Source organism: Eurypyga helias, unplaced genomic scaffold (assembly GCF_000690775.1).
Source record: "Eurypyga helias isolate BGI_N326 unplaced genomic scaffold, ASM69077v1 scaffold318, whole genome shotgun sequence".
NCBI classification, from domain to species: Eukaryota; Metazoa; Chordata; class Aves; order Eurypygiformes; family Eurypygidae; genus Eurypyga; species Eurypyga helias.
This window is the reverse complement of record NW_010264715.1, coordinates 1-18697: the sequence shown is the minus strand read 5'-3', so window position 1 is coordinate 18697 and position 18697 is coordinate 1. Positions and strand designations below refer to the sequence as shown.

The window sequence follows — 18697 nt, the reverse complement described above, 5'->3', positions numbered from 1 at the left end:
GTTGTCTTTACTACTGAAAGTGAGGTAGTCACATGTGTAATGGAACTCAGATTCTGAGCTGAGGTCTTTGATTTGTATGGCAGTAGGCAGCTGAGCACCACACAGCTGCTTGCTTGCTCCCCGCCCTGCCCAGTGTGATGGGGGAGAGATTGTGAAGGGTAAAAGTGAGAAAACTTGTAGGTTGAGTTATAGATGATTTCATAGGTAAAGCCAAATCTGCACACACAAGCAAACCAAAATTAGGCATTCATTCGCTACTTCACATTGGCAGGTAGTTGTTTAGCCATGTCCAGGAAAGCGTGGCCTCATCACACATGATTGCTTGGGAAGACAAACGTCATAACCCTGCATGTCCCCCCCCTTCCTTCTTCCCCCAGGTTTTATTGCTGAGCACAATGTTGTATCGCCTGGAATATCCCTTTGGTCAGCTGGGATCAGCTGTCCACACACAACCTACTCGCTGGTGGGGTGGTGTGAGAAGCAGAAGAGCCCTTGATGCTGTGTCAGCAGTGCTCAGCAGTACCTAAAATATCCCTATGTTAGCAACACATTGGGTCTAATTATCACCATTGTAAAACCGGCTGTTTTAGTAACCTGAAGGCAATATATTGATCTGAGAAAGCCTCTCTACTGCTTGTTAATTGTAAAATCTTGTGTAGAATGGGTAAACTTTCTTTTTAAAATATTGCTGCATTAGTTTAGTGATGGACTGCAATAATTTGGAACTCTCATCTAATGCAGCTTTGATTTAAGAAAGCCTTCCACTTCTTTTAATACGGAAATTCATTAAGTATACAGTAGTGTGAGAGCTAGGTCATTCTCTGAAAGGACTTGTAATTGTACTCAGAACAGCTGAAAGTTTATTGTCTGGCTTACAGCAGTCACCAAGTGCAAAAACCCATGTATTTATAAGTTCTGTCTAGGAGAATGCTTCTTGTCTATCTCCAGAAAGATTGTTTTTTATGAGAAAGATCTTTTCTTCCAAGTGCATTGTAGTGTCATACAGTTGAAAACTATTAATCTGTGAAAGGAGATTAAAGGGAGCCCTTAAAGGGCTGTAAGGGAGTATTTAGACATCCTACAGGTGTTGGAATTCAGTATCTGATTCTTATTGCCTTCCTCAAGGGTTCGAGTGCTACACAACAATGATCTCTAGGAAATACGTGGCAAAAATGCAGCTTGTGTTTGTGTAACTGAGTCTATAAATCTCTAAAGATTTTTCTGTGTTTAGGAATTCATGTTTCCTCAGCTGACTTATCTAATCAAACCTATTTAGGGAGTTAAGGTTTCTTCCTTCTATTTAGTTTGTCATCCCATTTGACCTTTGCATTATGTTTTTAGTATTCTTGTGTAGAAACAATTTTGCTGCCATAAAATAACAAAGAGGAAAAACACCTGGTGAGGATTTGTTGAGGTTCTTCCATCTCTGAGGGATATTTGACTTGGTCAGGCCTTATCCAGTTGAGTTTTGAAAGGACGGAAAATCCAGAGTTCCTCTGAGCAACCTCTTCCACTGCTTTAACTGCATGATCTGACCTTCCTTCCCTCCGTATCCCATTGGAGCTTCCTTTGCTGCAACCTGTGACCTTTGGTTCTTTGGAAACCATGATTTTGGCATCTTTGTAACCACCTGTTAGGTAGATACTGCAATTACTAGTTCCTTCTGCCCCCATAGATACCCTCCTTAACCTCTTCTTCCAAGCTGAAAGAACCCGGCTCTGTCAGCTTCTCCTTTATGGGCTCAAGTGCCTTAACCATCTCATTAGCCATCCTCTGCACTTTCTCCAGTTTGTCAGTATTAATGGCTTTAAATTGAAAGTGGGGAGGTTTCGATTGGATATCAGGAAGAAGTTCTTCCCAGAGAGGGTGGTGAGGCAGTGGAGCAGGTTGCCCAGAGAAGCTGCGGATGCCCCATCCCTGGAAGTGTTCAAGGCCAGGCTGGATGAGGCTTTGAGCAACCTGGTCTAGTGGAAGGGGTCCCTGCCCACGGCAGGGGGGGTGGAACTAGATGGTCTTTAAGGTCCCTTCCAACCCAAACCATTCCATGATTCTATCCATGGGCAGGGGAGGAAACTGGGCATACTATGCCAGAACCCAAATACCGAATAAATACTGAGCAGAGGATTAGGGTGCTGCAGGGGTACTCTGCTGACTCATGTTCAGCTAGTTGCCCACCACTAACCCAGCCCTTTCTCTGCAAAACTGATTTCTAGATGGTCAGTGCCCAGCCTGTACCTGTGCCTGGCATTTTTCTGTCTCAGATGCAGAATTTTGCATTTATTGGTCTTCATGTGCTTTTTATCAGCATATTTCTCTAGTTTGTCAAGACCATTCTGAGTGGTAGTCACACCCTCTACTCTATTGATCCCTCTTCCCAGTTCGGTGTCAGTTGCATCTTTTAAGTTATTTTTCATTATGTTTTGTGAAGTATGAGTTACTGTTATCTTTATTCCACAGATGAAAGATTAGTGCATTAAATACTACAGGATTTATTCAAAACAATGTTGTTTGCCAAAACTATGTGTTGAACACTGGCCCAGTATGTCACAGGGCTGTATTTTATCCACTAAACTATCCTTTGTCATAGTGATGGCTCTTGGGGAGCTAAGAAATAGATGGAGAAACGGTCAGGTTAAAAGGTTGTGCTCATAGGTAAGGAGTATTACAGGCTTGCCTGAATCTGGGTGGAAGAAAGATATCTATCCTCTTGATGAGGTATAAAGTTCAAAGTGTTTTTTGGTTCTTTGCACTCTGAATCTGAAGGTCAAATTGGAGTTCGTAAAAGACCTGTCCAGGATTGATAGCCATTCTTCTGAAAAACATTAGATAAGAGAAAGAGTGCTTTTTTTCTCCAGGAAAAAAAAAAAAAGTCCCTAGCTTTTAAGCCCTCATTGAAGCATTTTTCTTACTCACCTCCTACCTTTTATCCAGTAGCTTTTTAGGGATTGTTTGAAGAAATAAAAACCCCAAGTTTTTGCTCAGTGTGTTTTGTTTATATTCAGATCTTTTAATATTATTTTCTTTCATTAAACAGAATGAGATGGACAGGAATAAAAAACCTATTGCTGTTACCAGGCTCCAGCCAGAACTACACACAGAAATACAGCCCTGTAATACAGGTGCAGAACTACCCAAGAAGGATGCCTTTACTTCTACAGGAGGTTATGAAGAGCTGCGAAATAAAAGATGGCTGGAGGAAGACAGGTATCGTAGGTTAGAAGATGAGATTGAAATAAGAAGTCGACTAATGACTAAACAACTCTATGAAGATTTGGATCTTCCCAGTCGAAGACATCGTGGATTTGCTAGCCCATCTGTAATTCCTATTAGGAAGCATCACAGACTTTATCAAGATGGTGATTTTGGTAGAAGGTACTACAGAATGGACTATGATCCTGAGGCAAATGAAGAAACAGACCCTAGATTTAGATGTGAAAGCACTTATGACAGAAAAACTCCCCGTTTTTTTAATGCTGAAAGGTATTATTCATTCTGTTTTCTCCTTTATTTCTGTGGTGTGTGTTGACAGCCATGGTTTGGTCTCACTGAAAATTAGACAAGTTTCGCATGTGTAAGCAGGATTTTTGTACTTACTTTGAAAAGGAACTTTGTAATAATTTTTAGAAAAAATATTTTATAATTGGACCAGTACCTAAGATCTCATACATCAGGGAGCATTTTATACATTATGGCAAACCAAGTTACTAGAGAAATTACCCCAGAAGAAGGCCACAATTAATTTTTTATTAAGTGTAGTTTGGCAGAAAACATGTTAATATTTGAGAGCAAAACCTGTGCCGGGAACCCAGGATTGCATGTAATAGTTATAGCAAGTCAATTTTTAGTTCAGATTCCAAAATTGGTTTGTTTCAATTTTTGGTACATGCCACTGTGTGTTAGAAATGTAAAAAATGTATTTTTAAAAGATCCTCTTTTTTTCCTTTGGCTTGCTAAATGGCAGATTTCAAGCATCTGCATAGTTGAACCAAATCCTGATGGTGTTAATAGGTGCTAATCTCAGTAATAACTGCACAGTTTGCATCAACATTTAAGAAAACCCAAACCAAACGAAAGAGGGTGCTTTAGATAAATCATTTAGGAGGAAAACTGATACCATGTACTGCTCATTATCAAGTTGTCCATACTGCGTTAACTGATAAAGCAGTTTGGTTATTTTGACTTAAATTGTTCATATTTCTCTTCTAGCTTGCTCATTGAAAAAAAGAAAATGCATAACCGTTCCAATCATTCAGGGTTTGGCAGCCTGGCCACCTTCAGTTACTCCATTGTAAGAACTGTTGCTTTCAGAAATCACATGGGATGTGGTGTGAAATAGTATTGAACTTGAAACACGTGGGTTTTATACAGCTAAATTCAAATGAAATAAAGCAGTAACATTTCTTGTAAATAATTTTTTTAAATTGCCTGAAAAGTGTTCAACGATTTACAGATATTTTTAGACAAAATAAGCACTTTTTTTTTTTCCCCTAGAACTAGCACTTCTAGAAAAAACAGAAGGCGAACTGTACTACTCTCAACAGCATTAAATATTACAATCATGTTTTGTTGTTAAGTGCTGGTGGACTGCTTAAATGATCTTTTGAGTCATTGTTTACAGGGATAATTTTCTGGATGGTACTACAAATTAATAACTGGGAAAAACAAACCCTAAATGTTCTTCTACTAGAAAAGTGTTTCCTAAATTTAATGCTGTCCTGGTTCTTTTCCCGTTTCAAATGCCAGTAGACTTAAAATAACTTCTAGAAACCAAACTTAGGATATTCTTTCTCAGACTTTTTAAAAGAAAATGGTCAAGAAATTAAGTAACTGTGGAGAAAATTAATTGTCTGGAAGCATTTGGGAGATGCAGACTGAATAACTGGGTTATTTCAGAGTTTCAGATTGTATGTTCAGATGTACTTCTAAAAGCATGTACTTATTCATACAGTGTTTCTGAAAAAGACTAGCAAATGGAAGCAGTGGTTAAATAGATGGCAGGAGCAAGATTGCCCATTTTCTGCTGAGTGAGGTTCAGAGATGAGAATGCAAAATACAAAAATTGTTCCATCCTGTAGTGTAATCTTGATAGAAACGAGCAAAGGAAGTTTTAGGGTAGAGTCTTCTTGTCCTAAAACTTTTCAGAAATAAAAATATTAGAAGTTAGATTTGGTATCTAACAAATATAACCAAATTGTCCGTATTTTGGAGACTAAGCAATCTTAATCCCCTGTGTTAATTAACGCCCAAAAGGATTAATGTCCTCTTTTTACTAGATAGCTGTTTGCCGCTGTCTAATGCAGTTGGAGACAGAGTCTGATATTTAAATAAAAATGACCATTTGATAAAGTCTGAGTTTACTTTTACTTTACTCAAAGAATATATACAGAATTATATATGTAAAATACCAGCAAAGATGGTGTCTGTACTGACAGTAGGCAGTATCATGTTGAATAGAAGTCTACTACTTAGTTTTTCACAGAAAATGCTGCTTATATAAATGTCTGTGACCAATATATCAGTAGGGAATTAATTGCTTTTTTTGCCTCCGCAAAAAAAAATGGTTCCAGTCTTCTTTTAAAAGAAACTACAGGAGATAGTCTTATCTTCGCTATTGGCAAACTTGTTGCATCTTCTTAAAAGAAGTTGCTGGACCAGCACCTGAATGGCCTGAACTTAAATTTGTACATAAAATTCAGGTTTGGTTTTATTGGTGTGTATTTTCTACTTAGCTTAATTTTTATTGAAAATTACACTTTTTTTTTAAATGAAATGTGCTTTGTTATCTAGCACTCTCTCTCCTTCACAAGGAGTTCCACTTCACCTTTTATGGACTATATTAGCTTTCCCTTAAAGAGGGAGAAATTCATCTATTATTTACTGACAGCTCAGCTTCAGGAGAATTTTTAATTCTACATTTCAGGCAAAGTCAACTTTTTCAGAACACATTTGAATCATGACAGTAACTAAATTCATAGGAAGGAATATTTTTGTTTGCTGTACTGACATTTTTATGTTTTTAAATGGGCTTTATTAGTTTGGAGAGCCAGGAGTCTGTAACGGGACTTTTCAGAAAGGTTTCTGTATTGACAGAGGCACAAGGGCTGTGGCCTACTTCACTGAAGAGAAACAGTGTGACAGGAAAGTGCGAGGAAGTGCAAAATGTATTGTTTTTTTTTAGGATTGGGATGCTTTAGTCCATCCCCAGCAGCCAGGGCTGTCCTATAAACAGGATCCAACAGCTTCTTGATTGAATTGGGCCAACACACCTGGGCCTGCCTTTCTAAGCTTGCTGCTTTTTACAGGAAAGGTTGCCTCTTGAATCCCAACGTTTGTTTCTTTGTTTCCTCCCTTCATCCTTTCATCATGCTATGGACTAGGCTTTCTATTTTCTGACTGTGTTTCAGTCTCAGGTGACCAGCCTTGTAAGTAGCAGGTTGATCATTGTCAAAAAGGTGATCTTGATCATGAAAGAATACCATGTTATGCCAAGGGGGTGGATGTCCTCCTTTCATGTTGTTCTTGTAAAGATGCCCAGTCAACGTTTAATAATCTGCTTGCATCCTGTTGACTTTGATTATTGGCTTTTATTTAAATTAGGGATGGGCAGAGCTGTGGATCTTTTTACATAAAAGAATAAGGTGGGCTTTTTTTTCTGTGTTTACCTAAAGGCTTGTTTGTTTGCTTACTAGGAAGTCTGTCCAGCTCTGGAAAATACGTAGCTTTGTTAGCATCTATTAGTATTTCTTTTTTATTGAATATCTACTCTTGCCTTATTTTATCAAGGCAACTTGAAGTCCTCATTAAAAAGAAGTTAATTTACAAGGCAAGAAAAGCCTGTACATTCAAGTATCCCAGATCTTTTCAGGAAAAGCTCCCTTGTGTCCGTATAATTTTTAGCATTTCTGCAATTATTGAAAGTTTCAGTTATACTACTTCATATGTAGATGATTCAAATTTTCGCTCCTGCATTTTTGTATTCAGCATGTTACCTGTCTTTTATTGTGATCAAATGTCACCTCTTTTAGATGGTATCAGGTGCATAGTGAAGGGTAGTTTGTCATCAAAGCAGCTTTTCCTGTCTGACTGAACTGTTTCACCAGACCTGCCCAATAGTTGTGTGCTGACATCTGTTGTAGACTTGGTTGGCTCCTGGGGATTAAGAGCAGCAAGATCTGTTTCAATTAATGCAGTGTGGATGCTGAATGCCTTTCAGCTCTCGGAACTCTTAAACTGGGCTCAACAGGTAAAGGTTGCATGAAAGCAGGCTTGGGAACTCAAACCCCAGACGGTGAGCTGCCCTGACAATGCTGGCAAAGTGAGTTATTTCTGGACATTCTGTGAGACCTTTTCAGAACTGGTTCTGCCCCCCAGTGTGCAGTCAGGCTGAGGATCCATTAGCACAGAACGGCTGGACCTTCCATTTCAGAGTGGATGTTTTTAGGCAAGCATAGCTGAATATTTTTCTATTTCTTTTAAGGCCCTGTCTGGATGGAGTGGTGAGAGATCTACCTGCAGATAATGAAGACGAATTAAAGGAGAAAGCACATGTGCAGCAGATCTCGAGAACTGCAAATTCTAGGTGTGGTACACAGTGTATTTTTCTGGTAATTGCATTACAAAATCATGGTGAAAAGAAAATGTTTATTTAAAAACCCTAATATGTTGTCTGAAATGGCTGATAGTGTTTTCTGCAGCTAGGATATAATAGAACAAGAAAAAAGTGTTTCCTTTGAGAACAGCTATTGAAGCTTGAATGCATGTTTTCTTTTTGAAACAGTAGATCTCTGTTCTCCAGCTCAAGACTTTTAATAAGTAGAATAACATGGAATCCATTTTTGATAGTAGTTCTAAAATTCCTTTTTTTTCCCCCTCTTGTCTTGGTTTTGCAAGTTCTGAAGTCATCCGAGTGGATGAGGCAGAAGCAGAACACTTGTAAAGCCCTTACGTAAACTCTTGACAGGCGCCATTCAGTCTGTCAACGCTGCTGAAGTGCTCACCTGAGTCAGTGTTTCTGATGGCTTCAGAAACCGCAGGCAAATGAGAACTGTGAGAAATGCCTTTTTGCCAGGTGGTTTCTTCATTTGCTTGTGATACTTCTTCAGATTTGAGGCAAGCTGTTTGTCATAAACGTATCACATAATGATGTAACTGCATCTATCATGTTTCACATAGACTGCAGGTGAATTCTCGAGTTTGATCTTTCCATTTTCTTTTTTTTTCTTTGCCAGAAATCAGGTACAAATTAGTTCTTCAGCTAATGAACAGGCCCAGTCTGCAGCTGGAAGGCCATATGCAGCAGCAGGCCTTGTTCTTGGTATGTATAAAAACCTAACTAATGACACTGACTTAGCCTTTCTTTGCATGTTTTATTTTTTTGGGCATAATTAAAAACTAGAAAAATTAGCTTTTTCTTTGTGTTAGTTGTCCTCAGGACTGGTAAATAAATACTTAAAATGAAAAAAGAAAAACATGTTTGTTTCCTTCCTTAATGTAACAGGGCTTTTTGATTAATTTTTAAGAGCCCAAGTTTCTTCTTAGATCTCACTAAGAGTTTAAGGCCTAGAGATACTTTTAAGTGTGGTTTGTTGTTGGGTTTTTTTGGGTTTTTTTACAAAATTAAAATATAGGAAAAATATTAATCTGTCTTATTAAAGACACAACTTATTGAATTTTAATTGCAGAAATATGGGAAATGGTACTGTTCACAACCTTATGCAAGAACAAATGATTCTGATCATCTCTTACAAGTTAAATGTAGCCATAAAATTTTTCAGGGAACATTATTACTGAGCATAATAGAGAGAAATACTATTGACAGCATAGCGTTCCTAGCTAAATTCAGAAAATGATAAGGCAGGAATAAAAGAACTGTAGTAGTTCTACAGATGGGATCCTTTGAAGGCAAGTTAGGTTTGAATTGTGGAAAAAATGACTTAAGTTCTCCGAAGAACTTGTATTTATTTTTACATTTGTGCTTACTAGATCTTCGGTGCTATATGTGGCACATCATTTTTTTTGGAACTGTTCAAAGGCAGCATTAAAACAGTGGTGTTGTAATGGTCAGTCTCTGATCTGTTCAGTCATCTCATTTGTCGTAACTTGAGTACGCCAAGTTGTGAATTTGTTTTCCTAGCCGTCCTGGTTAGGAGAAGAATATTGTTAACTCTCATGTATAAAGATTAAGTAAATTTTTTGAAATGGGAAGTGATTTCAGACGCCCCCAGAAACACAAATCATGAGATTCTCTTGCACGTTTTGGTCACTTTACAGTTCAAGCACAATAATTGAATAAAAAATTCAGTCATGTGTCATGATTTGTTGTTGTTTTGGGTTTTGCTTTAGTTTCTTTGCAGCTTCCCTCTCTTTACTGTTCAGGTGTACTTCAGTGGATAGCCACAGTCACTTTGTGTATGGGAGTATGTTAGGAGTCCTTGTGTCTGATAGTCATACTGTATGGAAAGTGGTGATGATGGTTTTTTCTTTTGTTCTTAAAATAATAGAAGACTCTATGCATCTGGTGGGGGAACTACCACAAGTTGAAAGTTTTTTGGGTTCCTTAAAATCCATGTGAGATGTTATCACTGTTTCCTTTTACATATACCTATCTGCAAATACTTTGCTAATTCTTAGTAGTCGTGGGAACCATCCTAAAAGTGGAGCAATTTGTTTTCCTCCCTGTGGGTTTGACTCTCTCCAGTTTTACATTTCATTTTGATCCGGAGCAGTGCCTCATAATTTTAGTGCTGTAGTGTATCTTCCTTAGTTGACCATTAGAGAGAAAAAACAAAAGTAACTTTTTTTTAGTTGCTGGTGTATCACTTGGCTTTGAAATTTGTAGGTTCCTGACTATACAACAACAGGCAAACTAGGAAAATATTAATGAAAATTTTAGTAGTTTTGATTATCATACTGCAAACACACTCTGTATTAAAACTAGATTGGTGTTTTTTTTTTTTAGTCGGTAGAGATCCAGTGTTCTTATGCACGTTCCCAGATCATTTATTCTGCTGTGTTTAGTGTTTTGAAATGACTGAAATGTGAGTGATGTTTTTGTCCAGCACCTTCTGTGGGTTTTGTGGAGTGTTTACACAAATGTGTGGTCATTTCCGTTAGGTGATCAGGACCGAGAACTTCTCCAAAAGAAAAAAGAGAAGTACAGGCAAGACCTGATAGAACAGATGGCTGAGCAACAGCGAAATAAGAGACGGTAATGGAAAGTTACTGTATTTTTCAAAGATAATGGCTGAAATTTAAAGGAATTTCTTGAATTCAATGTGGTAAGAATAAATTTCATAACTAAGGAATTTCAGCTTGCTAGGTAATGCTGCATCCAATTAAACTCACTGGCTCTAGTTTTTAATAATACAAATTATTTGTTATCTAGTTTGTAATAAACAAATTCCCTAGCTTTCAATGGAATAAAGGAAAAAAAAGGTGGGTTTTTTCGTTGTTTTAAAATATGATTTTTAGTTTCTTAAGGGTAAAGAAGGTCTAACTGAAGTTATCTTTTTTTTGCTGGTAGGGGAGTGTCTAATTACTTTGCAAAGTTGAAAATGAATCTTGTTTTGCCCTCAAGTTTAGGAAAGGCGACTTTTCACTTCCAAAGCACTTGATCATCTGGTTTATGCAGAATAATAAGTATAAATTTCTTGCTTGCCTATTATTTTGCTGAATGATAGTGTGGACACATTAAAAACACACAGTGATATTAGTGAAGGGATAAGGAATTAAAAATAAGTTACTATTGATGGTTTCACTGTGAAGACAAACTGTACACGCTGAACATACCTGAGCCCTGAACTTACAATATAGTACTTATTGCTCTACTATTGAATAATTAATTTCAATATGTTTATTATAAGCTTCTTACTCTAATGTGAGTAAAGATAATTTTTGAAGAAATGCCCTGAAAGATTGTAGTAAAAAGCAATGTGTTAGTTTGTCCTTTTATGGTAGTTGGATTTTTATTAGGCAGAATAGATGATAGATACTTCTGAGAGTTCTGTTTATTGTCAAATAATATGGAGTATCTTTGATCCCTGACTCCCAAAGGAATCAAGTGGAATCATGTATGTTATCCTGTATTTTTCGAGTTCTTTTAACTACAGAGTTGAGATCTGTCCTTTGAAAGAATGAGAATAGTTGTTACTGCTTTCTGATTTAATCCTTTTTGTTTTCATTGTTTTAAAACAAAACCAGTGAGAAGGAACTTGAGCTCTCAGTTGCTGCTTCTGGAGCTCAAGACCCAGAAAAGAAGGTAAAGGAACTTGTGTTTTCTTTCACTTTTACAGACTTATTTTTATTACCCATACACTATGGTTGCTCAGTCACAAAATTTTGTAGGGCTTTTATAAAATTATAAATGTCATGGTTTTTTCTAATAGGGCATTAGTGTAGAATAAAATTGAAGTTAAGGATGATAGGGCTCTAACTCATTACACATGCTTTCAGCTTGTTGGGAAAATATTTTCATGGAAGGTATTGAACCTTTTCTTTTGCTGTGACCACGTGGAAATTATCTACAAGGAGTGTGTATCACGGACAGAATGCTTGGCGTCCCGTGGTAGCCTGTACATGCACACGTTACTAAGCTTTCTTCATGAATGTAAAGTATACTGCAGGAGGTTGTTGCTGTTTTTCAGTTAAAAAAAAATCCAGTTGCTTTGCAGTCAAGTTGATCTCATCGTAGCAGGTTTTAATTTCAGATTAGTAATTCTTTTTTAAACTGTCAGATGTAGCGTTCAGGATTATAAGCATTTTTATAGGATTTTGTCAAAAGCAAGATGTTTAATAGTGTTGCTTATAAGACTTAACGAAGAGTTACTGGTCTCCACTTCCTTAGTAAGGTGATTATTGTACTAAGAATTTTGATTAGCATGCATGAAGGAGTAGACTGTCAGTGCTAGTAACGTTCGTAGCAGTCTGATTGTCATAGCACTAGTATGATTTGCATGTGTGCCTGCTGAGTGCCAAAGCCACCGCATCTTGGGTGCAGTAGGGATCTGCTGTTGGAGATGAAGGATGGGTAACTTTCTCAAGCAAGAATAAACTGGTTATTAACTTGACTGGTTACCAGTTTAAATTCTCAGTGGTGCTGGGTTGTGGGGGAGGCTACAACTCATGAAGAAATGTGTGTCACTTCTGGAGAGGTCAACAGGGGTGAAAGGAGCTCTTATTTTACTAGAAAATGAAGCTGGATGAATGGCCATAAGGTACTGTAAGTCAGTATGTGAGGCTGGAGACTGAGAATGCATGTAGATAAGCAACAAAGCTGAACCCAAATTCTTACTCCTGAATGGGGAAGGAGAACACTGACAAGTGGTCTGGCTGCATGTTCCTTCTCTCCCTCCTTAAAATATCTGTGGTGCGTGTTTGATCCCTTTTGCAAACTGATTCAGCTTGGTTAGGTGGCAAAAATCTGCATCTTTTTTGCTGCTTTACTTGGCTTAGAGCAGTCAGTTGACTAATCAGGGATTCAGATGCTGAAAGGGAGAAGGATGGAGGGTACAGCTGGCAGCCAGGCAGGAAAAGAGGAAAGACTGGGTGGAGGATGCTGGCTCTCTTGGCACAGCAGGCTGTAAGGTCAGTGTAAACAGTTTGCCTAATCAAAGCTGCCTAGGCAGAAGCACGCTGTGCTGAAGCACTCTACACGCAGTACGCATGTCAGTCAGACTGAAAAGTGCCTGCTGTAGGAACAAAATTACATCCAGAGCAAATCCAGGGCATGTATAATGTTTTAAAACCGTTAATTTAGCTGAAAACCTTCAATTAAGTAGACTTGCTACATTCATTAAGAAGCAATCACTGTTAGCTTTAAATTGCCTCTCGGGGAGGGATTCTAATTAGGTAGATTTCTTGATTAATTACAGGTTGGTTAAATAGCAATGCCTGATTAAGGATCTATAAATGTGGGCTGTAGTATATACTGCTTGTTTAAAAGAAAACAATCCCCAGGATGAACTGAGCACCATAGTCACATCTGAAATTAGCTACAGAGCAGAAATCTGGGGCACTTTATGAACAGTTCACATCAAACTTGTTAATGAGAGAGGCTGTTTTAAATATTCTCCTGCCCAAGACAGTGGATTTGAAGATAAGTAAAAAAACCCCAGTCTGAAGACTGCCTTATAATTTTTAATTGCTATAGCTCGTATCTGTTATCTGATTTTGTATTCGCATCTACAAATCTGGTTAAATGTTCTAAACAAATTTTCATGTCTAGTAGATTTTGAGAATTTTAATCTTAATGCTGTAGTTTGTGACTGGTGAGTGCTAACTGCCTTGTATATACTGTCTTGCAGCTAAATGATGAGGAGGTAAAGATTTAATATTTTGCTGAAATACTTCCATATTGTAGGGTGTATGGTTTGCTGTTAGATATTTAATATTTAGCTGGTTGCTGGTGTTATACTTTCTCTGAATGCATGTTAATTCAAACATTAAGTGTTAGGATCAGTAAACTCAAACCCAACATCTGTTGTACTTACACAATGTATGAATTCTTTGTGGTCTTCTATCATATTGACTCATTTAAACAAACACTAAAATACATGTGCATAGCAGCGAGTATAAGGGCTTTCTGGGTGTGATGGGATAGTTCTAAAACTGACTTGCATGCTTTTGCATCACTTGCATGTTGTCTTGGACTTTTTTTTTTTCCTGAGGCTGCCAGTTATCAATAAACATTTTCTACTTAATTTGGTGTTTTTTTTTGTTTTTTTTTTTTGGTAATTGTTGTGGGTGCAAAAGCTAATAGAATCAAAGGAACCCCAAATAATGAAATAACAGTATTTCAAGGAAATGTTTATTGGCAAAAAGTCTCAGCGTGTGGTTTTTCTTTTTCCTGATGGTGAGCTATTTTAGCTTTCAGGGAGGTGCGTAGGGGGGTATTTTAGAAACTTTTCCTATCCATAATATGATATACTGCCAGTGTAAGAAACCGATGGCTGTAGGTAACCTGTACTACAGACTGCTGTGTCAGTACTTTTTTCTTTTCCCGTGGATAATACCTAGAACCCTATACTTCCTGAAACCTGCCACAGAGGCTGTATTTTAGAAATCTGTGATAAACATGCTGGATTTCCATGTGGTATTAGATTTCCAGTAATTCCTTGGGTGAAATTAAAGCAGTTGCTAGAAATTTGAACAGCTACTTGGGCCCCAGTGAAGGGTTTAACGCAGCTTAAATGGAGGTTCAGAATATTTCCTAGTAATAACAAAGCAACTGCTTTTTTTCTCTTTTGTCTCTCTTTTTTCCCCTTCAGCCAAATAGGTTGCAGCAGTTTGGCTTGACCATGAGACCTTCTGAAGAGAAAGTACCTCCTGAAAGGCCGAAGGTGGCATTCCAAACTCCAGTGCCCATCCCTTCAGCCCCTCCAGTGAATGAAGACGTTCAGTGGGGGCTAGCCAGCACGCTTGGAGAAATAGCAGCGCCCAGGTGCCGCACCAGCACGTTCGTTGCGCGTGCTACATACGCTTCGTCATCGCTACTAAGCGTGATATTACTACTGCGTGGATGTTTGCGTGGGATGAGGGTCGTGCTCTAGAAATGATAAAATACGGAACCACGTTGCGAGGGTGCATGGGCATGTGCTTGGGATGTGCACCCAGTAGCGTCCATGGTGTTAGAAGGCTGGTATGGCGTGAGTTTGGCCCCTGTCCAATTAAGTAATCTCTCAGGGTTCAGCCCAGGAATTCAGTGTAGGCCAGGACAGCTTCCACTACGCACCGTGGTTGAGGCTACACTGTGTTGGGAGGAAGAAGGAGCTTCAAGCCTGTGGCTAATGCTGCGCTGTACCGCTTGCCCTTTGACTGGAGACTAATCCTTGGGTTGTTTTATTTACTGTTAGTGATGTAACCAGTAAGTATCACTAACTGAACCAGTTAAAGAAGGCATGCTTGTTTTATGATCTTCAGATTTCTGGAATAGTGTGTGTTCATGTACTACTCCCTAAGGGAAGGTTAATTTCATACTGAGGCTTATTTTATCTTGTTCCTGCGTGGCACTAATGAGAGGACTTGAGCTGAGCTAACTCCAGAGTTTTCCTACAGTGAATTTTCTCTCTCTTCTTTTTTTTTTTTTTTTTTTTAAATTTCTTTTGAGGATCTCTATTTTCAGTAGTCCAAAAACCAAAAATGATGTTCCTTTTTTTTTTTTTTTTTTTCTTCAAGGCTTGCCCCGATGCCGCCACCTCCACCACCAGTTTTGACAGAAAACTTCAGAACACCTTATGATGATGCATATTACTCTTACGGTGTTAGGAATCCTTTGGATCCCTGTCTTGCATCTTGTGAGTAGATGATTTTAGATGGATTGATTGTTAGAGTGATTCAGGTGACTGCTTTTAATCTAGTTAAATGATAAATAATGTAGAACTAGTAACAGCAATTTAAACCCGTGTCTTAGAGGTGTATTGAATGAAAAGTAGGCTTTTTTTCAATACTGGTTTTGAATGAAGTAGTTTTTTCCAACTGCAAAAGGGGCCATGGCTTCCAGAAATCTTGTTCATCACTTGAACAAGCTCTAGTGGCAGCTACTTGGCTATTACTCCTCCCAGATAATTTTCTTGATAGTTTTGATAATCAAAACATTATTTTCTAAAACTGCTTAAATCATATTATAATTGATTACATGTGGAGGTGTTTTTACAATTTGAGATATAATTGTAAATATTTTTAAAGGAACTGTATGAACTTATCATACTTTATTTTAAGAAGTCCTTTTTTTATCTACCCTTTGTGATGATTTCACGAGTGAAACAACTGATGTGTAGGGGGGAGGGACTAGATTGTGTGGTGTTTGTTGTTTTTCTTTTCCTTTTTTTATAGGAAAAAACAGAAATATTTTTTTAAAAGTTGTCATGCTACCTTCATAGAAAAGTTAAAATCAGGGAGGAAAAAGGTTCCAGGGAGACGTTATTGCAGCCTTCCAGCACCTGAATGGGCCTACAAAGAAGCTGGGGAAGACTTTTTACAAGTGCCTGTAGTGACAGGACAAGGGGTAACAGGTTTTAGTTGAAAGTGGGGAGGTTTAGATTGGATATCAGGAGGAAGTTCTTCCCAGAGAGGGTGGTGAGGCACTGGAACAGGTTGCCCAGAGAAGCTGTGGATGCCCCATCCCTGGAAGTGTTCAAGGCCAGGCTGGATGAGGCTTTGAGCAACCTGGTCTAGTGGAAGGTGTCCCTGCCCATGGCAGGGGGGGTGGAACTAGACAGGCTTTAAGGTCCCTTCCCACCCAAACCATTCTATGATTCTACGATACTAATAATCATATGTAATGAAAAAAGGAAAATGGGAAGAAGAAAATCCCAGCCCAAACCAGCACACTTTGGCAGGGGGCTGCAGCTCCTATTTTAGTAAGAGCACAGAGGCCAAATGTACTGCATTTCTGCAGGAGGCAGTGGGGCTCTCCTCACAATATAAGACATGAGTAAAGCATGAGGGCAAGTGTTAAGTGAGTTATTTCTTTTTTTTAGTTCACTGTAAAATATGTTAATGAAGACGTGCAGATTTTAAAGAGATTTAGTTGAATTTAAGAAACAGATTTATACCTTGGCATTGTATTTCTTGCTTTACAGAGCATTAAGGATCAGTTGTTTGTTACAGAATTTGAGAGTCCAATTTGTAAATCTGCAGTCACTGAGCTTGAGCAGTGAGCTCTGTTCTTTTACGTAAGGGCAAATGTTTATATCTGAACATGAAAAAATTAAAAAAATATTTTTTTACTGTATAGATGGTACAGGCATGATGCCAATGCAACCCATGCCTAATCTGGATCCTCCTTTAGGCCAAGCCCCAGTGGACCAATCTGTGTAAGTATTATCTGTATTCGTATTCTCTGTTTGTACTTACTGCATTGATACAAGAAAGCTGAGGGCCAAGGAGTCTTATTACAAAGGCCTGTAGGGACAGGACAAGGGGTTACAGGTTTAAATTGAAAGTGGGGTGGTTTAGGTTGGATATCAGGAAGAATTTCTTCCTGGAGAGGGTGGTGAGGCACTGGAACAGGTTGCCCAGAGAAGCTGTGGATGCCCCATCCCTGGAAGTGTTCAAGGCCAAGCTGGATGAGGCTTTGAGCAACCTGGTCTAGTGGAAGGTGGCCCTGCCCATGGCAGGGGGGGTGGAACTAGATGGTCTTTAAGGGCCCTTCCAACCCAAACCATTCCATGATTCTATGATACACTTTTCATGTTGGGAGTATTTTGCTCACAGCAGATATGCCTTTGAAATAATGTGTGTTAAAGACAGCTCTGCAGATTTCTAATTAAGAGTTTCCATCTAAACAATAATTCAGTGAACTCCTGTTCTTACATGGATTTGTGAAAATATTGGAGACTATAAACTACCAGGCTGTGGAAAACAACAGCTCTTTAATATTTCAGGCATGATTTTTTTTTTTAAATTTTTTTAATCCCTCACCCACCCCACCCCCAGCCCTTGTGACATTTTCTTTATATGTGTGGTTTTCTAAATCAGAAGTGACATTGGACAGAGGAATACAGGAGACAGAAAAAGAAGCGTAAGAGAATTTTCTGAAGAAAAGCCAAAGTCTTCCAAAAAGGCAACATATCAGCAAGAATTGCAACAGCAGGTACTGAGTGATAAAGCTTCTGGTGCTTTCCTCTTTTACTTCAATGTAGAATGGCTGTAACTGTAGTACTCTTCCAAATATATTTAGTTTACAAGTAAAAAGCTTTCTTACCTCTCGCCCTCTTCATCACTTCCTCCCATTCCTCTGACCCTGCTTTAGTTCATTTTAGCTCTTCAGGTGGACAGGAAGCTCCTCAATCTTTTTGTCAGAGGCAGAGGGACTGTTAAGACTGACAGCGAGCAGATTAGTTCCAGGCATGAAGTTTTATATAATTATTGTCATAAGCATAAGAACCTCCGTCTTAAAAGCAATGAGGTGGTTTATCTCTTTTCAGCTTTCTTTTTAGTAGGCTAGACAAATTTCTTGAGTCTGCAGTTTTCCAGTAGATGTCCTAGTCCCCTACATGTTTTGGTGGCCTTTCGCTGCTACGCTTTGGGGGAGTTTGTATTTATAAAATGTATTTCACCATGGTAAGACACGTGATTTCAGAAGAGATTTTGCTGAAACCCTGTTCAGTGGCACTAATCTTTTTTTACCTTATTCTTCTTTATGTATTTCTTCAGTGGAGGTAAATAGTTGCTATAAAAATGGCTAGTTTTAATTATGATGGTGCATAGGGATGAAGGAGAGGCTGCCAATAAAGGTCTAATTAAGAATAAAATAAACAGTTGGGAATGTTGTCTGATACTGCACCTAGGCTTCTCTGAAGGCATTTTCTCACCACAGTCTTAGTAGTAAATTTTTTCTTGCCGTATGAGAGACTGCACAATCTGACCTGAAGGTCTAATAAACGTGAATTGATGCAGTCTTTCAAAGTTACTCTGCTGCTTATGGTTGGAAATGAACAGAAGGTATTCTGCTTTTTTTTTCCCTATAGACAAACCTGGCTGACCATTTTTATAAACAATTGTTAGGGATAGATGGGACTTTGTGTTGGTTTATCTCTCTTACAAAATTTCAGGACTGCTTGATAAAGGGTGACATTTATCTAGTGCATAGAAGAAACAACTTAAGAAAAATACGTTAGTATACTGCAGCTACCTGAATAGTAGCTGAAGTTTTAAAAACTTTGAATAGAAGCAGGACTGGGAGGAGTACAGGGAAGTT

General features: G+C 38.4%; 1 protein-coding gene across 1 annotated transcript in view; it reads left to right on the top strand.

Moving 5' to 3' along the window:
• CSPP1 (centrosome and spindle pole associated protein 1) overlaps window positions 1-17590 on the top strand; it is a gene marked incomplete at its 3' end in the record, with an annotated part of 31049 nt that extends 13459 nt beyond the window's left edge. Inside the window, exons 7-16 of the mRNA XM_010156452.1 lie at window positions 3035-3480; window positions 7478-7579; window positions 8229-8314; window positions 10114-10207; window positions 11200-11257; window positions 13302-13316; window positions 14265-14437; window positions 15172-15290; window positions 16733-16811; window positions 17476-17590. Coding sequence (XP_010154754.1) covers window positions 3035-3480; window positions 7478-7579; window positions 8229-8314; window positions 10114-10207; window positions 11200-11257; window positions 13302-13316; window positions 14265-14437; window positions 15172-15290; window positions 16733-16811; window positions 17476-17590 — 1287 coding nt within the window. The remainder of the gene's footprint in view (window positions 1-3034; window positions 3481-7477; window positions 7580-8228; window positions 8315-10113; window positions 10208-11199; window positions 11258-13301; window positions 13317-14264; window positions 14438-15171; window positions 15291-16732; window positions 16812-17475) is intronic.
• Between the last annotated feature and the right edge of the window lie 1107 nt (window positions 17591-18697).